Genomic DNA, 20,198 nt, shown 5'->3' with positions numbered 1-20,198 from the left:
TTCCACCTGACTTTCCCAGTTAAACACAGAGACGCTGTTGGATGTGACAGAAAGTTATTCAGTTCTGTTCTCAATGTTGTTGTTTGCATCGTTCCAGTCTGATTCCCTCCGTCTGCTTTATCCTCTTTCCTGTCTTCTCTCTTTTTTCTCATTTCTTATTCTATTCCTTCTTTTTTTGTTTCTCTCATGATCACCTTCTGTTCCTTCCTTCCATCCTTCCTTCCTTCCTTCCTTCCTTCCTTCCTTCCTTCCTTCCTTCCTTCCTTCCTTCCTTCCTCTCTCCTCCAGGAGCCAAAGTTGGCGTTTGAGGACGTCGACGCGGCCGAGTTGTTTCCTTGTGTCATGTTCTACAGCAGTAACCCGGGAGAGAAGGTAACCGCTGCTGCTGCCGCTCAGATTCCAAATGTTCAACAGGAAGTGGTTCCCTCACACTTCCTGTTTCCTCTGCAGGTGAAGATCTGCGACATGCAGATGAGGGGAACGCCACGCGACCTCCTACCCGGCGACCCCGTCTGCAGCCCCACCCCCACGGTGCTGGTGGAGGCCACGGCCCAGCTGGTCCGCATCCTGCACCGCGCCGACCGCTGGACGCCGCGCATCAACAGCGCCATCATCCAGCGGCTGCAGAAGATCAAGCCCTGCTTCCGGGACGCCGCAACGGGGGGGCCGGCCGGCGGCCAGCGGCTGAAGAAGAGCCGCTCGGTGCAGAGCCGCGAGGAGCACGACGCCCAGAGGGAGAGCCCCGACGCCGCGCCCAGGGCAGAGGAGGACCGGGGGCGGCACGGCCGGCAGCACGGCCTGGCGGACCTGGCCGAGCCGCACCTGCGCAGCCTGTGCTGCGACGTGTGGCCGGTTCTGGCCGTGATCGGCGGGGCGGACGGCGGGCTGCGCGTCGGCGGCCGCTGCGTCCACAAGCAGACGGGACGCCACGCCACGCTGCTGGGCGTGGCCAAGGAGGGCAGCAGCTCGGCCAAGGTCCAATGGGACGAGGCCGAGATCACCATCAGGTACCGGAACCGCCGAACCCGACCGGTTATGACCCAATCGCTCATTTAACTACATTAATTCATTCTGATGAAAGATTCAAACATCTGTTGTCACATCTGGAATGTTGACCATTTTATCTTCTATCAATATTATTGTCATTATTTTTATCATCATCATCATTCTAACTTCGGATTGTTTGGCATTTTCCTCGTCTCTCCATGTTTTCTGTTTCTGGAACTTTTGTCCTCATAAATCCATCATTCAGGAACCGGGTCGGTTCCGGGACCGGGTCGGTTCTGGGACCCGGTCGGTTCTGGGACCGGGTCGGTTCTGGGACCGGTCACTGGTTTCCTCCGCCGTGTCGCTCCTCCTCTTCATCACCCCTTTTCCCTCCATTTCCTCCAGTTTTCCCCGTTTTCCTCCGTTTCACTCCGTTTCCCTCTCCTTGTCTCTCTTCGCTCCACTTCCTCCCATTAAAGCTTCCCAAATTTCTGGTCGCCTAGTGACACGCCGCTGTACAATCTGGAGCCGTGCGAGCCGCTGCCGTTTGACGTGGGCCGGTTCCGGGGACTGACCTCGTCGCTGCTGCTGGACCTCACCTACCTGACCAGCATCCACGAGGAGACCGCCGCCAAGCTGGGCGGGCGCCGCCACGACAGGAAGCACCGCAACGCCGCCTCCGTTGGCCACGAGCCGAGCTGCGCCGACGACAGGCCGGACGGCCAGAAGGACGCCGCCGCCTCCGAGCTGAGGGTGTCCCACAGCCTGGAGGAGGTCAAGGCTCACCTGGCGCCCAACTCCAAGTCCGAGAGCGAGATCTCATCTGTCGCCGGCGGAAACGAAGCTCTGTTCGGCCCGGCGCCCAACGCCACCGCAGAGGCAGGCAGGAAGAAAGGCCACGAGCACGGCGGGCGCCACGAGGCTCCGCCCATCAGCACGCAGTCAGAGATCCACGCCGTACAGCTGTCCTACCTCTACCTGGGCGCCATGAAGACCCTGAGCACCCTGCTGAGCTGCAGCAAGTACGCCGAGCTGCTGCTCATCCCCAAGGTGCTAATGCTAATGCTAATGCTAGCAGCATGCAGGCAGAGGGGGGAGCTGCATGAGGGCGGGGCCAGAACAGGGCGGAGCCAGGTGGGGGCGGGGTCAGACAGAGTGATTTCTGTTGTTAGAAATCACTCTGTCTGACTCTTTGCTCATAATTTTCAGGGTGTTTATTGTTAATTTACATTTATTCACTAGAGATTCATTGATCCAATATCAATATCTGTATCGGCTCTGATATTGAAAACAGTTAAACTCCAGTCAGTGACAATGTGACTGATTGATCAGGCTGATCTACTCAGTCTGGTTCTGTGCTCAACATGCTTTATTTATCTTTCATTATAGTTAATATTCCATTATTTTTGAACCATGTGACAGAAAGTTTGTTGCAGTTTAATTTTACCAGTTTACAACCAGCCTGTTGTTCTCCTTTTGACCTGACTGAACAAATTAAAGCTGTTTAGATATTTCTGACCAGCTTGAGAAGCGATTGGTGTTTTTGAATGAGCTGTACTGGAGTTATGAAATGCATTTTAATTCAGTTCATTTACAAAACGATTCAGTCCATCAGCTGTTGGATTAGAGCGTCCTTGATATTTACGTTCCTAAATACATTCCTTAAAGATTCTTTCAGCTTATCTTGTTTAAGCTGCTTCCTGATTCCATGTTGTTGATGTTTGGGTGGTGCGTTCACTGACTGTAGAAAATTTGGGATTTCTAGTGATTTGACTGAATCTGTTTGTTTAGAGCTGCACTTGTCGCCCCCTCCTGGTCAGTGTTAGAAGTGCAGAGTGTAGCGCTAACCCAGCGACTCTCTCAAACATCCAGGTGGTCCCAGAGGCTGCGCCGAGCGGCCACAACGCCGACCTGAGCGCCGCCGGCGGCGCGGCTCCGCCCTCGCCCGTCTTCCAGGAGGAGGTGGAGATGCGGACGGCGCTGCAGTTCCTCATGCGCCACATGGTGAAGCGCGCCGTGATGCGCTCCCCGATCAAACGCGCGCTGGGCCTGGCGGACCTGGAGAGAGCGCAGGCCATGATCTACAAGCTGGTGGTGAACGGGCTGCTGGATGAGCCCAGCGGCGGGAAGTCCAGGCCGGGTAAGAGCAGAACCTCATCAGAACCAGCCTGGTGTCCAGATTTCCATCCTTAATACCTGGTCATTCATACTAAATCTTCATCCAAAGGCTGAGACAGAAGAAAGCTGGGGTCAATACTGGGTTGAAAGGTCAGATGGACTGCAGCTCGACCTTCCTCGGTTCTGTTCTTAGAAACTCATGATAATCCGGATTATCATGATAATCCAGATTCTACACGTTTTGTCTGACGGTTGATGTTTGTAGCTTCCTGCACAGACTGAGTCAGTTTGGGTGTTTCACCTCTCAGGGGTGAGGAGCGAGCCTGAAGGCGAAGGCGAGGGCGCCGAGGGCGAGCAGCTGGCTCAGACGCCCATCACCACCAGCCCCTCGGCCTCCAGCACCACCTCCTTCATGAGCTCCTCCCTGGAGGACACCACCACCGCCACCACGCCCGTCACCGACACCGAGACCGCCCCCGCCTCCGAGTCCCCGGGCGTCATGCCGCTCAGCCTGCTCAGGTAGGAGCTCACCGCGGCCCGGTCTCATCATGGAGACACCAGAGGAAGTTACGGTGCCGCCGGTCAGCGTCGGGTCCAGAGCGGGTCGACAGATGGGATTAAAGGGAGGAGAACCCTCGTCTCTCAGGGTGTGATGACCTTTGACCTCCTGCTGCATGTCCCCACAGGCAGATGTTCTCCAGCTACCCCACCACCACCCTAGTTCCGACCCGCCGGGCCCAGACGCCCCCGGTGTCGTCCCTGCCGACGTCTCCGTCAGACGAGGTGGGCCGCAGGCAGAGCCTCACCTCCCCGGACTCCCAGCCCTGCAGGCCGCAGAACCGGGCCGGAACATGTGAGTGGACCCGAGGACGGGCGCCGCCTGTGGACAGACGAGGAAATGACGGCCATGTTGTCTCCCCTCAGCTCTGTCGGACCCCAGCAGCAGGCTGTCCACGTCGCCGCCGCCGCCGGCCATCGCCGTGCCGCTGCTGGAGATGGGCTTCACGCTGCGCCAGATCTCCAAGGCCCTGGAAGCGACGGGTCAGTCCAAGTCCTGAACACGTTTCCACAAATTCAGCCTTTCACTGGTCTCATGTCCTCTGAGAGCAGGATGCATTTTTTTAGGGTTCAGAAATGTATCAGCCAACCAATTCCCTCAGTTTTGGTTGTTTGGCCGATGCTGACATGTGAAGCTGATTTTGTCTTGAATCTGAGATTTTTCCTGCCTTGTGTGAGACGACGCAGCTGAACTCCGTCAGCAGAGCGTTCAGAGTCGTGTTTTAGCAGAACGCCACGGTAGCCTGAAGGCCGGCGGCGCTGACCGCTCTCCGCTCTGACCGCAGGCGCTCGGGGAGAAGCGGACGCCCAGAACATCACGGTGCTCGCCATGTGGATGATCGAACATCCCGGCATGGAGGACGAGCGCGAGGAGCCTCACACCAGGAGCGGCGCGCTGGTCGTCGACGCCCCTGACTCCGCCTCCTGTCCGGGGGCGACGGCGTCCTCAGGGGGCAAGTCCCTGGACCGGAGCCCGTACCTCTGCTGTCCGGGAGACGTGGCCAGCGCCGACGCCGCGGAGCTGGAGGAGGGCTTCAGCGACAGGTAGCGGCGTTTTCACAGGGGGAGGTTGATGTTTGACCTTTGACCTGAACATACTGTCATTCTGCAGCCCTGAAGGTCTGGAGCAGGACAGCGCAGCAGCATCCAGCTGCACCTCCCTCAGAGGACGCTCCGCCGCCGGCAGGAAGCACCGCTTCGACCTGGCCGCTCGTACGCTGCTGGCGCGCGCCGGTGAGAACATCAAACACACCCTGACGTCACGCCGCCGCCGCCCAGCCAATCACCTGTCCCGCTTGTTCCCCTCCAGCCGGGCTGTACCGCTCGGTCCAGGCCCACCACAGCCAGGCCCGGCGGGACGCGGCGGCGCCGCAGCAGCAGGACCCGGGCGCGCTGTACGACTTCAACCTGGACGAGGAGCTGGAGATGGACCTGGACGAGGAAACCATGGAGGCCATGTTCGGCCAGGACCTGGCCAGCGACACCGACATTCTGGGAATGTGGATCCCGGAGGTACTGGACTGGCCAACATGGGTGTGTGTGACTTTCTGCTCCAGCCAATGAGATGCCCCCCCCCCGACCCCCCCCCTGAACTCACACATGCACGCCGAACCTCCAGAACACTCGCTGCTGATTGGCTGCTGCCTGGCATCCATTGATCCTCTCTGCATGAGCGGCCATTTCCGTCTGAGACAGGCCACGTGTGTGTGTGTGTGTGTGTGTGTGCGTGCGTGTGTGTGTGCGTGTACGTGCACAAGTGTGTGTGTGTGTGTGTGTGTGTGTGTGCGTGCGTGCGTGTACGTGCACAAGTGTGTGTGTGTGTGTGTGTGTACGTGCACGTGTGTGTGTGTGTGTGTGTGTGTGTGCGTGCGTGCGTGCGTGCGTGCGTGTACGTGCACAAGTGTGTGTGTGTGTGTGTGCGTGCGTGCGTGCGTGTACGTGCACAAGTGTGTGTGTGTGTGTGTGTACGTGCACAAGTGTGTGTGTGTGTGTGTGTGTGTGTGCGTGCGTGCGTGTACGTGCACAAGTGTGTGTGTGTGTGTGTGTGTGCGTGCGTGCGTGCGTGTACGTGCACAAGTGTGTGTGTGTGTGTGTGCGTGCGTGCGTGCGTGTACGTGCACAAGTGTGTGTGTGTGTGTGTGTGTGCGTGCGTGCGTGCGTGTACGTGCACAAGTGTGTGTGTGTGTGTGTGTGCGTGCGTGCGTGCGTGCGTGTACGTGCACAAGTGTGTGTGTGTGTGTGTGTGTGCGTGCGTGCGTGCGTGTACGTGCACAAGTGTGTGTGTGTGTGCTCTGACGTTTGCGTTTTGCCCTTGCAGCACGTGTGTGAGGCCGACGACCGAGACGAGGTGGTGGTGTGTGAGCTGTGTGAGGCCAACGTGGCCAACTTCAACCAGCACATGAAGAAGAGCCACCCCGGCTGCGGGCGCAGCGCCAACCGACAGGGTTACCGTAGCAACGGCTCCTACGTGGACGGCTGGTTTGGCGGGGAGTGCGGCAGCGGGAACCCGTATTACCTGCTGTGTGGCGGCTGCAGGGACAAATACCTGGCCATCAAGAGCAAAGCCAGAGTCCCCGCCGCAGAGAGGTCAGCTTCCTCTGGGCGGGGCCTGTCCTTACCTGTCCTTACCTGTCCTTACCTGTCCTGACCCGTCCTGACCTGTCTTTGTCTTTCCTTCTGTTTATCTCTTGGTCTCTTTTTTTTGTCTCGTTTTATTTATTTTTTACGAGCTCTTTCTCTTTTTAGTTTGTCCTTCTTCTCCATCTTTTCTTTTCTTCTCTTTCTGTTTTATTCGTTTCCATCTAAAAACTTTTTTTCATAACTTGTAACATCCAGAGTTTCATCTTCATCGTTTCCTCAGTTTTAGTGATAAATTAAATCAGTCCGGCTTTAAACTCCTTCAGGATGTTTTGTTCTGCAGAATCAGAGACACGATTGGATCGGGTCCGGTCCGGTCGGGTCCGGTCCGATTTTAGCCTTAGCAGAAGTTCTGTTCCTGGTTCTGTTCTGGACGTTGACCAGGTTGTTTCTGGGTTCAGGTACAAAGGCCAGGCGCCGGACCTGCTGGGGAAGCAGGACAGCGTGTACGAAGGTGAGCCTCAGCGATGCGTCCCGCCTAGAGAGTCCAGTGGCGGTCTGACCCGGTTCTGGTTCTGTCCCGCTGCAGAGGACTGGGACATGCTGGACGTGGATGAAGACGAGAAGCTGACGGGGGAGGAAGAGTTTGAGCTGCTGTCCGGCCCGCTGGGCCTGAGCGAGCGTCGCGTCGTCCCCGAACCTGTCCAGTTCCCCGACAGCGACCCGCTGGGAGCCTCGGTCGCCATGGTGACGGCCACCAACAGCATGGAGGAGACGCTGCTGCAGATAGGTAACGGCTGCAGGCGATCTGAGCGGGTTTCAGTCTCACCGGGTTTCGCCGTCCCGATGTTTCGCCGTCCCGATGTTTCGCCGTCCCGATGTTTCGCCGTTCTCAGCCTGGTTTTGTCTGCAGGCTGCCAGACGTCGGTGGATAAAACCTCGTCGGGCCGCATGACGCTGGGCGAACAGGCCGCCGCCCTTCAGAACCCCCACGACCGGGTCATGGCGCTCAGGAGGGTGACGGCTGCAGCGCAGGTGCTGCTGGCCCGCACCATGGTGATGAGGGCGCTGTCGCTGCTGTCCGTCAGGTGAGCCAGAGGTCAGCAGGGGTCACCAGACGTCTGGTTCTGTAGCTCAAGTTGTGTTTCTCTCTTCCAGCGGCTCCAGCTGCAGCCTGGCGGCGGGCCTGGAGTCTCTGGGCCTGACCGACATCAGGACGCTGGTCCGCCTCATGTGCCTGGCGGCGGCGGGCCGGGCCGGCCTCTCTACCGGCCCGGTGGCGGGGGCGGGCCCCTCGGAGCGGCCCCGCGGCGCCACAAAGGCCAGCAAGCCCATTTCCTGCCTGGCCTACCTGAGCACCGCGGTGGGCTGCCTGGCCTCCAACAGCCCCAACGCCGCCAAGCTGCTGGTGCAGCTCTGCACGCAGGTACCGGCAGGTCACAGGAGGTCACGGGGGATACAGGTCAAAGGTCAATGAGGCGCAGCAGCTGCCAGGCCGACAGCACAGACGGAGCGAGTCGGTGCATCTCTGAAAGTTTATGAAACGATGAGTCAGCAGTAATGGAGCGACTTGTTAGCATCGCAGCGCTAACAGTGCAGATTATTCCTTTAATCTGAGCTGAAGCTGAAACCATCAACCAGATGAATCGGTTACACTGATATGCACATTTTATAGTCAAGATGGACAATAAAGTTTTTTCTGTCAATCTGTTCTACCAGAACTGAACATGATTCAAATTCTGGAACAATTTTCCATTAATGACCTTCTGCATTCGGGTTCAGGCTGTTTCATGTTTGTGTTCCAGAACCTGATCTCTGCGGCTATAGGCATGAACCTGACCACGGTGGACGACCCCATCCAGAGGAAGTTCCTGCCCAGCTTCCTGCGCGGCGTGGCCGAGGAGAACAAGCTCATCACCTCCCCGAACTTTGTGGTGACGCAGGCGCTGGTGGCGCTGCTGGCGGATAAAGGCGCCCGGCTGCGGCCCGTCTACGACAAGGCCGACCTGGAGAAGAGAGGTTTGTAGTTTCTCTGGTTCTGACAGACCAGAATCCGACGGGAACCTCCTGGTTCTGGCTCAGAAAGCCTCCTCTGTTTGTTTGCTCCATGGTCTCCGTTGTTCCTCCCTGACTCACCTGGTGTTCTTCTCCTTCTGAGCAGGTCTAACTGCGCATTTATATGCCAATCCTTCCCATAATCCCTCCGCTGTAGGCCCCCTGGAGCTGGCCAACGCTCTGGCGGCCTGCTGCCTGTCCTCCAGGCTCTCCTCCCAGCACCGCCAGTGGGCTGCGCAGCAGCTGGTCCGCACGCTGGCCGCCCATGACCGCGACAACAGCCAGAGCCGGCCGCAGACCTTCGCCGACATGGCGGGGGATCTGCGGAAGTGCTCCTTCATCAAGCTGGAGGCGCACCAGAGCAGGGTCGGTGGCTTCTTCTTCTCCTCCTGAGGCGGCGGCCGGCTCCGGTTTGGCTCCTGACTTCTGGTCTTCCCTCAGGTCATCACCTGCGGCTGGTGCAGTAAGAAAGGCCTGCTGGCCACCAGCGGCAGCGACGGGACGGTCCGGGTGTGGAACGTGACGAAGAGCCAGTACACGCTGCAGCAGACCTGCGTCTTCAACAAGGAGTGAGTTCCTCTATCGCCTCTGTCCCACAAAACTGCCCTGGATCTCCTGGGGATAAACGCAGCAGAGCAGCAAGTGGAAGCAAAGGGCTCATGGTTAGCATAGCGTTAGAATAGCGTTAGCATAGCGTTAGCATAGCGTTAGCATAGCGTTCAAGGTTCAGAGGTGAACACCGCTAAATAGTTAGCTAGAGTGCTAATCATAAATATTGATTATGCTAATGCTAAAACGTTACACCAACATAGTATCTAGCAGAAGCTAATGCTAAAGCATTAAAGCTCTAAATTTCACCATGTTGACTTTCCCAACATGGCGGTGGGATTTGTAGTTTTTATTAGTATTCAGGAATTGTTGACTTAACAAAGTTACTGGTAAGTTAGTTTTGTCTTATTTCATGTGAACTGAGATATTTGCACTGGAAATGAGAGGAAAACTCTCTGTAAAGTTTTGTGTTTTTGCAGTGTGAAATCTTTGGTCCGGTGCAGAAATCTGGACTTCAGGAACATTTTATTTAATCTTTTCTCAGCAGTCAGTCATAGAAGCGGAGGGTTCATAACTGTGTGTCTGTCTGTCCTCCAGTGATGGCTCCTCAGAGGACGGGATGTCCGCTCTGGGCTCTCCCAGTGACCCTTGCCTGTCTCCTCTGGCCTGGAGTGTGACTGGAAAATATCTGGCATCAGCCATGGAGAAAATGGTCAACATCTGGCAAGTTAACGGTAAAGCTCCTGTTTCCTGCTGCGGTTCCCCTCCCATCCTGTAGGGGGAGACATGCAGATGCAGGTTTATGTGTGAAAGCTGGTTCAGATCTGGCTGGTCCTCCTGCAGGCGGTAAAGGCCTGCTGGACGTGCAGCCCCACTGGGTGTCGGCGCTGGCGTGGCCTGAGGAGGAGGCGGAGTCTCTGTGGTGCGGTGAGCCCAAAGACATGCTGCTGGTGGGCCGGATGGACGGGTCGCTGGGCCTCATCGAGCTTCTGGACGCCTGCAACATGCACCGCAGCGAGCTGGAGCACTGCTACAGGAAAGACGGTAGGAATGATGCGACCTGAACCGGATATTTTCATGTTCCATGTGTCGCCACCCAGTGGCCGTCTGAACGACGCGTCAAATTTTATAAACGGATCACCGGCCAGTTCTGTGTGGGAAGTTAGATAAACTGAAATAAACAGTAATTAATGGGGAACAACTACAACTAACTGGAAGTGTGTTGTGTGTTTATAAACTAGAACATACGGAAATTCTAGAAGTAATATTCTTTGTTTTCCTTTTGAAGTGATGTGGGATAAATCATGGCGCCCCATAATCCTGCAGGCGGCTACGCTATGCTAGTCCACAAAATGGAAACGACAAAAGTTGGGAGGAAACTTCAGTCGGTTGATGTTCAACAATAATTGAATACATTTTTTGAAAATTTTGTCTTTTACTAAGTATTCATAACCAAACCAATGTAAACAAAATCACAATAAAATACTTTTTGAATTCTGTACATAAAATTAACCAAAATATTAAAAACAACTAAAACTCCTACTGTAACTAATAAAAACTAAACAATATTAACTGAACTATAATTAAAAACTCTCCTCATCTTGTTCTGACTCCAATAATTATCAGATTTTGTCTCATGTGACCTGAATCTGCTGCTGATTCTCCACAGACGTCAACAACAAAACTTTAAAATCAAGAAACGCTTCCCATTAGCCTCCATGTTTGCTCCCACTGAGCATGCTCAGTAGGTGTGATGTTACTGCGCCCTCTGCTGGGCCTGCAGGAAACTTTTAGCTTGTTTCACCAGGAGATCACGAACAAGTCGTATCTATCTAGAAATGTGGAAAAAGAATCAGATTTCAGGATAGACCTGAGCATCAGGGCCTGCAGCCTGAGCATGTGAGTGTCGCCCCCCAGTGGCCGTGATGCACATCGCCTGGTACAGCGAGGACCGGCCGTTCGCCGTGGGATACGCCGACGGAAAGCTGCTGATCGGATCCAAGGAGCCGCTGGAGAAAGGAGCCGTGGTCGTGATCGACGCTCACAAGGTAAGCGGGCCGTCCGGACCCGACCGGAACCTTTCCTCCAGCTGGTGCTCATGGCGGTCTGTCCCTCAGGAGTCCATCAGCAGCATGAAGTGGAGCCCCAACGGCCAGATCCTGCTGACCTGCGCCAAGGAGGACACGGTGAAGCTGTGGGCCGCACCGGACCGGGACTCGGGTCCGGGTTCCGGCTGGCGCTGCCTGCAGAGCCTTCGCCACGCCTCCCTGGTGAACAACGTGGCGTGGTGCGGCCTCCCGGGCCGCGGACCCAGACCGCTCAGCATGCTCGCCATGTAGGTGCTCAGCTGCAGCCGGGCCGACCCGAACGGTTCCGGTTCTCCTCCTGAATGGCGAACTGCTTGTTTTCCAGATGCTGCCAGAACGGCCTGGTGTCGGTCTGGACCGTTCCTCAGGAAATCTGCCACTTCCCAGAATCCTCCCGGTGCGAGTCGGAGACGCTGTGGGAGAACGACGCCAAACCCAAACTGCTGGTAACGCGAGAGTCACATCTGGGCCCGAAGCTGAACATAAAGATTCTCCTTCAACAAAACATTTATTTTGTTCAGTTCAGATTGAAAAAACCAGCAAATCTACAAGAGAAGAAGAAAATGTTTCATAAATCTGGATTCATTCAGTGTTTTTGTAAAAAAAAAAAATTAGCAATTAAAATTACAGGTTTTCTTTTATGATCCTTTAGAAATATTTCCAATGAATGTTGAGATATTTGCAACAGTAGGCAGACAGGAAGGAGGGCGTGGGGGGGGGGGGGCGGGACCGGGAGTCGAACCTGCGGACTAGGGCCTCCAAACGCGGAGCGTGCCGACCCCCTGCACCACCTCAGCACACACCTGTTCTTGACCATTTTTTGTCTTAGTGTAAAATAAAATAAAACTAATAATTTTGTGAATTTTCACGAAGAGACTGAAAAGCGAAAGTTAAAAGTTTAAACTAGTGGCGTCCAAATACCTGCAGGCCTCAAGTTTATTTTAGAAAAACAACAAAAATGTTTCATTTTGTTCTGTTTTGCTGTTGAGGACTAAAATAAGCTTGCAATATTTTAATGAAAGAAGGCAGGTTTTTGTAAAACAGGTCATGTGTAAGTCCTTGTAGATCCAAAAGGTTTTTAAATGCAAAGCATGCAGTAAATTCTTGATTTCCAAAAGTATTTTTCTGTTTCTTTATTAAACTCGATCGGAAAGTTTTTCTGTCCTAAAATCTTTTAATGGCTGATGAGTCAGAGGTTTGCGGTCGTATTCTCCTTCAGCTTCAGATCAAATGAGATCGTTTGGATGGTTCTGTTGCAGTCGGCGCGTTGGGCCGAGGACGGAGCCGTGTGCGTCCTCCAGCTGAAGGGACACATCACGCCGGTCCGGACTCTGGCCTTCAGCCCCGACGGCCTGGCGCTGGCCTCCGGCGGCGTCGGTGGCCTCATGAACATCTGGTCTCTGCGGGTAAGAGGCGAACATCTGGACCGACCGGACTTCCTTCCTCCTGGACTCACTGTTTGCTTCCTGACCGACAGGACGGATCCGTCCTGCAGACAGTCGTCGCCGGATCTGGAGCCATCCAGAACATTGTCTGGATCCCAGATGTGGGCGTGGCCGTCTGCTCCAACAGGTCGAAGGTCAGACATCGGACTCTTTCTCTTCCTCTTCTCCATCGCCTTTCTCTGAGTGTCTGTCCCATGTCCAGGATGTTCTGGTCGTGAACTGCTCCAAAGAGTTCATGGCGTCCAACCACGTGCTGGCGACGTGCCGCTCGGCGCTGAAGCGGCAAGGCGTGGTCGGCCTCAACGCGGCGCCCTGCATGAGGGCGTTCCTGGAGCGGCTGCCGGTGATGCTGCAGGAGCAGTACGCCTACGAGAAGGTAGGCTGAGAGACGTGTCACCATGGAAACCACTCATCAGGCATTATCAATCTTTATTGATTAGATTGTTGTTGTTTTATTTTTTAATCCTGCCAGACTGGTGGCCGGACCGTTTCATCCATACTTTTAATTTACGATGTTTTTTATTTTTAAGCAGTTATGAAGCAAAACCTTAATGCTGCAGTACGTAACTTTATTAAAATATGTTTTTTACACGTTGGTTCAAACTGTAATCATCAGATTGATTTGTCCCTGAGCAAAAACAACCAAACTGCTACAACATGGAGAGCAAAACAAATTTCATAAAAGTTACAAACTGCAGCTTTAACCTGCTGCTGTGCAGGTGTTACTCTGTAAGGTGTTGCTAGGCAGCCAGAGAGCGAGTGAGTTGATGCTACCCAGCTAGCTTAGCTGGCAGTGAGATGTTGAGCGGCTAAAGCCTTCCTCTGCCTACATCTCCCAGAATGCCTTTCGGTTCTCGATCGGAGTTCAGTTTATCTGTCGATATTGATCAGGTGTCCATCGTGATATTTATTGTTATTTATTTATTGTCCGGCCCTCTGAGGCGGTTCTGAAACCGAGCCGGGTCGGCCCAAACCCCGGGTCCGTCCCTGGTTTCTGTAAACAGGAAGTGGATTTTCTGCTCTGGTTTCCCTGCAGCCTCACGTGGTTTGTGGCGAGCAGCTCGTCCACAGCCCCTACATGCAGTGCCTGGCGTCGCTGGCGGTCGGCCTCCACCTGGACCAGATCCTGTGCCGCCCGCCCGCCCCGCCCCACCTCCGCCGCTGCCCTCCGGAGTCCGGCACCGCCGTCTGGAGCGCCAGCGAGTGGGCGTGGCTCGACTGCTTCTCCACCACCGTCAAGGCGGCCGAGGCCCTCGCCCGCGGCGCCACGTTCCCGGACTCCTTCTGCGTTCCTGACCTGGAGCCGGTGCCCAAGGAGGACATGGCTCTGGTGATGGTGAGGGGCGGCGGCGGCGGACTGACAGGCGGCTCTGCGGCTCACACTAACGCTCCGTCTGTTTCCAGGACAACGGGAAGTGGGCGGCCGGGATGGACGAGCAGATCATGTCCTGGGCCACGTCCAGGCCGGAGGTAGATCCAGACCCGCCTCCTGGAGTCGTCTGAGGGCCCGAACCGCCTCACCTGTGTGTGTTCATTTCCAGGACTGGCACCTGGGGGGGAGGTGTGACGTCTTCCTGTGGGGAGCGGGTCGGCACGGCCAGCTGGCCGAGGCCGGCAGGAACATCCTGGTTCCGACCACCGCCCCGTCCTTCTCACAGGCACAGCAGGTCTGAAGACGCACCAGCAACCGCTAACTCACATGCTAGCTGCGCTAAGCCTAAAGCATTAATCAGAATCAGTGCTTTAGGGTTAAGCTAATGCTAAAGAGTTGCAGTAGCTAGTGCTGTTGCTACATGACATCGTATGTACCTGTAGCTACCGCTGAATTGCTACACCAGCAGTCTTTAGCAGGGATTAGCTCTACATTATGAAACCTAAACGGTATTTAGCAGTAGCATATGCTAAAGAGCTCTGTGAGCGTGCTACTTAGCAGCAGCTAATTTTGAAGCGTTACAGCAACATGCCATGCAGCAATATCTCACGCTAATAGCTGAGCGGACCTGAGGAGACGAAGAAATAAATAATTAGAATTTATCTGAAAATTTCTTTAGTTGTCGCTGAATCCGCTCAACGTTCTCAAGGTTGGCGAAAGGCCTTAACAGAAAATTAGCTGCACTGTTAGCGCATTAGCGGACGTGTGTCTCCCACCGGATTATCCTGAACCTGATCAGGTGTCGGTTCTGCAGGTGGTTTGTGGTCAGAACTGCACCTTTGTGATCCAGCCCAACGGGTCGGTGTTGGCCTGTGGAGAGGGCAGCTACGGCCGCCTGGGGCAGGGGAACTCCGACGACCTGCACGTCCTCACCATCATCTCCGCTCTGCAAGGTGAGCCGTCCCCCAGTGACCAGAACCGGTTTGGACCCTAGAACCTTCCAGAACACCCGTGGTTTGGTTTTCCCCCTCCAGGATTCGTGGTGACCCAGCTGGTGACGTCGTGCGGCAGCGACGGCCACTCCATGGCTCTGACGGAGAGCGGCGAGGTCTTCAGCTGGGGGGACGGCGACTACGGCAAGCTGGGCCACGGCAACAGTGACCGCCAGCGCCGACCGCGGCAGATCGAAGCGCTGCAGGGGGAGGAGGTGGTCCAGGTGGGTCCGTCTACGGGAACCGCTGCATTTGAACCGCAGGTTCTTGTGCTCTTGGTCCTCACGCTCTCTGCCCTGCAGATGTCGTGTGGATTCAAACACTCTGCGGTGGTGACGGCCGATGGGAAGCTTTTCACCTTCGGGAACGGAGATTACGGCCGACTGGGGCTCGGAAACACGTCCAACAAGAAGCTTCCGGAGAAGGTGACGGCTCTGGAGGGTTACCAAGTGGGAGAGGTGAGCGACCCCCTTCAGCCGAGTTCTGATGGACAGAGGACGTTAGAGGCTCAAGCTGTCGGTTCTCCTCAGGTGGCCTGCGGTCTGAACCACACGCTGGTCGTCTCTGCGGACGGAAGCATGGTGTGGGCCTTCGGTGACGGAGACTATGGGAAACTGGGACTCGGGAACTCGACGGCCAAGTCTTCTCCCCAGGTAGGATTGGGCTGAAGAGGGAAGAGCTGAGCTGAGCTGTTTGGTTTGTAACTCTGGTGCTGTCTCTAACTGCAGAAAGTGGACATCCTCTGTGGGACGGGGATCCAGAAGGTGGCCTGTGGGACGCAGTTCTCCGTGGCTTTAACCAAAGACGGCAAAGTTTACACGTTCGGCCAAGGTTACCTCAATGTTCCTGATCTGTCTGCGCTAAGATTAGCGGTTCTGTCCTCATGTTGAAGCAAATCCCAAACCCAGAGGAGCCTAATAAAATAACTAGAACATTTCTGAAGGAGCCTGCCGAAGTGTTTGTCTGCTAGAATCAAACGTTGGAGCATCAAACCCTGAACAGCTTCAAACTGCAGAGAGTTGGTCTTTGTTGCATGTCGTGAATATGTAAACTATTAGCTAAAATGCTACTGTTGGCCTGCCTGCTGTCGGTAGCATCAAGGCTAGCAGTAGCATGTTGACCTCCTGCAAACAGCAGAGTAAACGTTAGCTAGAATGCTAAGGTTGGCTAAAATTATGTCACTAGCATGTTGACTAACATTGACTTATGTAAATTAGCTAAAATTAGCCGAAATGCTAATGCTACAACATGGAGACATGATTCTGTTGCATCCTGAATAATAATAATAATAATAATAATAATAATAATAATAACATTAATAATAATAATAATAATAATAATAATAATAACAATAATAATAATAATAACATTAATAATAATAATAATAACAATAACAATAATAATAATAACAATAATAATAATAACAATAATAATAATGGCTTTGTGTTTCTAAAGTTGAGGTGTTTTCTTGCGTCCCGTTAAGACCGGCTGATCGGACTCCCAGAAGGCCGAGCTCGGAACCACAACCGGCCCCAGCAGGTTCCGGCGCTGTCCGGGATCCACATTCAGGACGTGGCGGTCGGCGCCGAGCACACGCTGGTTCTGTCCTCCACCGGAGACGTCTACGCCTGGGGCAGCAACTCGGAGGGACAGGTAACCCGCGGCCCGACCGGACCGACCCGACCGGGTCCACAGGTCCGGTCCTGACCCGCTCTGTTGATCCGATCCCGCAGCTGGGTCTGGGCCACACCAACCACGTCAGAGAGCCCACGCTGGTGACGGCGCTGCAGGGCAAAAACATCAACCAGATCTCGGCTGGACGCTGCCACAGCGCCGCCTGGACGGCGCCCTGCGTGCCGCCGCGCGCGCCAGGTAGGCCCGGTTCTGAGCCGCCGCCGGCCTGGTTCTTGCTCCTCTAATTAAATAATGAGTTATTGGTCCTTAAAATAAGTCATGTGGTTCTGGTCAGAACCAGAGCCGGTCCAAAGCATAAGCGAGCTGAGCAGCCAAATCTTCACTGTAGATCTGGAATGTTGTCATCTGTTGAAGCTGGTTAAATGAATCCTGATGCAGACTCTCCTCCTCCTCCTCGTCTTCGTCGCCTTCAGGCTCATCGGTTCCGCTCCAGTTGGGCCTCCCGGTGGCGGTTCCGCCTCAGTACAGCGGGCTGAAGGAGGTCAGCATGGAGGCGGTGAGGGCGCGGCTCCGCCTCCTCTACCATTTCTCCGACCTCATGTACTCGTCGTGGCGGCTGCTGAACCTCAGCCCCAACAACCAGGTGAGATCAGAACCGCAGCAGAACCTCCAGAACCCGGCCAGCCGTCCTCACTGCCTGTTTTTCTGCAGAGCTGCACTTCCCACTACAACGCCGGGACCTGGGGCATCGTTCAGGGCCAGCTGCGCCCCCTGCTGGCCCCCCGGGTCTACACGCTGCCCATGGTGCGCTCCATCGGGAAGACCATGGTTCAGGGCAAGAACTACGGCCCCCAGATCACCGTCAAGCGGATCTCCACCCGGTCAGTGACCCGCCCGCTTTGTAAACCCACTTTAGAGTCCAGACCCCGACTGACACTCCGGTTCCTCTCTCCGCCTCGGCTCCCCAGCGGCCGGAAGTGCAAACCGATCTTCGTCCAGATCGCCCGGCAGGTGGTGAAGCTGAACGCCTCCGACCTGCGGCTGCCGTCCCGCGCCTGGAAGGTCAAGCTGGTTGGCGAGGGGGCGGACGACGCGGGCGGCGTGTTTGATGACACCATCACCGAGATGTGCCAGGTACTCCCAGCTCTGAGCTTCCCTCATCAACTTCAGGGGTTTCCAGGAGTTTCCAGGAGTTTCCAGGTGACTGATGGTGGGAATGTTTTGCAGGAGCTGGAGACGGGTGTGGTGGACCTGCTGATCCCCTCCCCTAACGCCACCGCAGAGGTCGGCTACAACAGAGACAGGTGAGCAGCCTGAAAGCTGCAAAACCCCACCGTCAGTGAACTCACCTCATGAGTGATTGAAATGAAGAAAGTAGAAAGTAATAAGCATCACCTGACGAGGAGTGACTGACGTTAGATAAAAATCCTGTGAATTTATTTTAATTCATGAATAAAATCTGAGCTGCGTTGGAATTAAAACACAGTAAATCATGATAAATAATATTAAAGATTTATGGCCTCATTGCTCCCAAAACCATCACAGGGAAATTTTTGCACAACAGATTCAGAGATTTGTTTCCACATCTGTAAAAAGAAAATAATGTTTCTGCAAAAGTTGAGTCAGAAGATGAATCTAATCTGGTATCAGTACCAACTCTAACCCAGCATCGCTCTAATCTTCTCGTTTTCCTCCAGGTTCCTGTTCAACCCGTCCGCCTGCCTGGACGAGCACATGATCCAGTTCAAGTTCCTGGGCATCCTGATGGGCGTGGCGGTGCGCACCAAGAAGCCACTGGACCTCCACCTGGCGCCGTTGGTATGGAAACAGCTGTGCTGCATCCCGCTGCAGCTGGAGGACCTGGAGGAGGTGGACCTGCTGTACGTCCAGACGCTGAAGAGCATCCTGCACATCGAGGACAGCGGCATCACCGAGGACAGCTTCCACGAGGTGGGACAGCCGGTTCTGATTGGAGACCGGGATCCAGGGACCGGCCGTTCCGATCCGATTTAGAATAGAATACCTTTATTCTTCCTCCCGTGCAGCCGGCCAACAGACGGTTCCTCAGGCTGCAGCGGCGCCGCCGGTCCTCACATGGGAACACAGCGTGTCTCTAACAGGACGCAGTGCTAGCCTAGCCTGCTAACAGTGCTAGCCTAGCCTGCTAACAGTGCTAGCCTAGCCTGCTAACAGTGCTAGCCTAGCCTGTTAGCCTGCTAGCCTGTGATTTTGTTCAAGGATTACATCCAGCTGTGTTGGGAATGAAAAGGATCCTGTGATTTATTCAGCAGATCTACGTACAAATTAAAACTGAACTAATAATCTCCCAACTTTTAATGGTTACAGGATTTTACAGAATTGTATGCATTGTGTGTATTTGGAAGTTTTGACCTGTGGCATAATTCTTCTGGAGTTCTCAAATCAAAATGAGCGTTTCCAGAAACGCTCTGTGGAACCGTGGGTAGTAAATACCAGAACCGGCCTGTTGGTGGCGCTCCAGCTGCTGCTGTTGGCCTGTCAGGTTGGTTCTGCTGGTTCTGTTAAGCCCGGTTCTGCTGGTTCTGTTCCAGATGATACCTCTGGACTCGTTCGTGGGTCAGAGCGCGGACGGGAAGATGGTTCCCATAATTCCTGGCGGAGGCAGCATCCCGCTCTCCTTCTCCAACAGGAAGGAGTACGTGGAGCGGGCCGTCGAGTACCGGCTGCACGAGATCGACCGACAGGTATATGGAGTCTGGCAGGAACAGAACCGGAACCGGAACGGCTCACTAACCTGCCCGTCCTCCTCCCGTCCACCAGGTGGCGGCGGTGCGTGAGGGCATGTCGTGGATCGTGCCGGTGCCGCTGCTGTCGCTGCTGACGGCGCGGCAGCTGGAGCAGATGGTGTGCGGCATGCCGGAGATCTGCTGCGAGGTGCTTAAGAAGGTGGTCCGGTACCGGGAGGTGGACGAGCAGCACGCGCTGGTCCAGTGGTTCTGGCAGACCCTGGAGGAGTTCTCCAACGAGGAGCGCGTCCTCTTCATGCGCTTCGTCTCCGGGCGCTCCCGGCTACCCGCCAACACCGCCGACATCTCACAGCGGTTCCAGGTCATGAAGGTGGACCGGGTGAGTGGAGCGACCCAAACCGACAGACAACTTTCCTCACTGTAGTTGACCCGGTTCTGCTCAGCTTCTGGCCCACACAGCAAACCCAGAGATGATGCTTCAAAACCCAAACGATTAATGGATTAGTAAAATAATCGTCAGTTGGACCAGAGAGAAACCAGTCAGAGCAGCAATTAAACTGCTTAATCAATCGATTAAAACATTGATCAATCAAACCTGTGATTGATGACAGACAGGAAGATGAGAATTATTCAGTTATATTTGATCAGATGCGACGGCGTACTACAGCCGTTACAGACAGAAAAAAAATCTAAATTTTACAAAAAAAAATCCAAAATTCACAGAAAAAAAATTGAGATTTGAGAAGTCAAACATTGAAAAGTCAAACTTACAGAAATTTACAAGATGTTTTCTTTTGGATTTTTTTCTAGCAAATCTTTAGATTTTTAAAGTCAGAAAATTTCCAAAAGTTGAAAATTTGATTATGAATTATATTCTATAATCATAGAACTGAAGAACTCTGGAGGTTGTAGATAAAAAAGGAGTAAATTTCTGCCAAAATAAAATCAGAAATCTTTAGATCTTTTTTCCATTGTGTTCAATGGCCTTTAATTGATCATCATGAAAAACTGATTGCATGTTTTAATTATAGATACAATTTAAAATTTGATCTAGAAATTATTTTTACGATTTTTAAAATTTATTTTAATTTTCAAAT

At 54.2% G+C, this 20,198-nt stretch overlaps 1 protein-coding gene across 10 annotated transcripts in view; it reads left to right on the top strand.

Moving 5' to 3' along the window:
- Positions 1-20,198, top strand: part of herc1 (HECT and RLD domain containing E3 ubiquitin protein ligase family member 1) — a 45,744-nt gene that overhangs the window by 24,959 nt on the left and 587 nt on the right. For 5 of the 10 annotated variants that reach the window (XM_044104014.1, XM_044104023.1, XM_044104050.1 and 2 more), the window contains exons 36-78: positions 289-372; positions 451-1,007; positions 1,467-2,037; positions 2,860-3,127; positions 3,414-3,624; positions 3,792-3,958; positions 4,030-4,146; positions 4,449-4,707; positions 4,775-4,896; positions 4,973-5,196; positions 5,981-6,249; positions 6,702-6,754; positions 6,830-7,030; positions 7,154-7,328; positions 7,399-7,666; positions 8,046-8,259; positions 8,402-8,661; positions 8,737-8,864; positions 9,442-9,578; positions 9,688-9,888; positions 10,762-10,892; positions 10,962-11,179; positions 11,257-11,377; positions 12,191-12,337; positions 12,409-12,510; positions 12,579-12,752; positions 13,413-13,712; positions 13,781-13,846; positions 13,918-14,043; positions 14,563-14,701; positions 14,783-14,964; positions 15,043-15,198; positions 15,271-15,393; positions 15,469-15,571; positions 16,224-16,393; positions 16,474-16,612; positions 16,849-17,018; positions 17,087-17,256; positions 17,344-17,509; positions 17,603-17,679; positions 18,073-18,325; positions 18,946-19,098; positions 19,175-19,480. In XM_044104014.1, coding sequence (XP_043959949.1) covers positions 289-372; positions 451-1,007; positions 1,467-2,037; positions 2,860-3,127; positions 3,414-3,624; positions 3,792-3,958; positions 4,030-4,146; positions 4,449-4,707; positions 4,775-4,896; positions 4,973-5,196; positions 5,981-6,249; positions 6,702-6,754; positions 6,830-7,030; positions 7,154-7,328; positions 7,399-7,666; positions 8,046-8,259; positions 8,402-8,661; positions 8,737-8,864; positions 9,442-9,578; positions 9,688-9,888; positions 10,762-10,892; positions 10,962-11,179; positions 11,257-11,377; positions 12,191-12,337; positions 12,409-12,510; positions 12,579-12,752; positions 13,413-13,712; positions 13,781-13,846; positions 13,918-14,043; positions 14,563-14,701; positions 14,783-14,964; positions 15,043-15,198; positions 15,271-15,393; positions 15,469-15,571; positions 16,224-16,393; positions 16,474-16,612; positions 16,849-17,018; positions 17,087-17,256; positions 17,344-17,509; positions 17,603-17,679; positions 18,073-18,325; positions 18,946-19,098; positions 19,175-19,480 — 8,178 coding nt within the window. The remainder of the gene's footprint in view (positions 1-288; positions 373-450; positions 1,008-1,466; positions 2,038-2,859; positions 3,128-3,413; positions 3,625-3,791; positions 3,959-4,029; positions 4,147-4,448; positions 4,708-4,774; positions 4,897-4,972; positions 5,197-5,980; positions 6,250-6,701; positions 6,755-6,829; positions 7,031-7,153; positions 7,329-7,398; positions 7,667-8,045; positions 8,260-8,401; positions 8,662-8,736; positions 8,865-9,441; positions 9,579-9,687; positions 9,889-10,761; positions 10,893-10,961; positions 11,180-11,256; positions 11,378-12,190; positions 12,338-12,408; positions 12,511-12,578; positions 12,753-13,412; positions 13,713-13,780; positions 13,847-13,917; positions 14,044-14,562; positions 14,702-14,782; positions 14,965-15,042; positions 15,199-15,270; positions 15,394-15,468; positions 15,572-16,223; positions 16,394-16,473; positions 16,613-16,848; positions 17,019-17,086; positions 17,257-17,343; positions 17,510-17,602; positions 17,680-18,072; positions 18,326-18,945; positions 19,099-19,174; positions 19,481-20,198) is intronic. The other 5 variants (XM_044104073.1, XM_044104063.1, XM_044104043.1 and 2 more) reach the window with 4 other exon arrangements.

This window comes from Gambusia affinis, linkage group LG02, assembly GCF_019740435.1.
Source record: "Gambusia affinis linkage group LG02, SWU_Gaff_1.0, whole genome shotgun sequence".
Classification (NCBI taxonomy): domain Eukaryota; kingdom Metazoa; phylum Chordata; class Actinopteri; order Cyprinodontiformes; family Poeciliidae; genus Gambusia; species Gambusia affinis.
The sequence above is the reverse complement of the archived record's forward strand: the minus strand, read 5'-3'. Positions and strand labels throughout refer to the sequence as shown.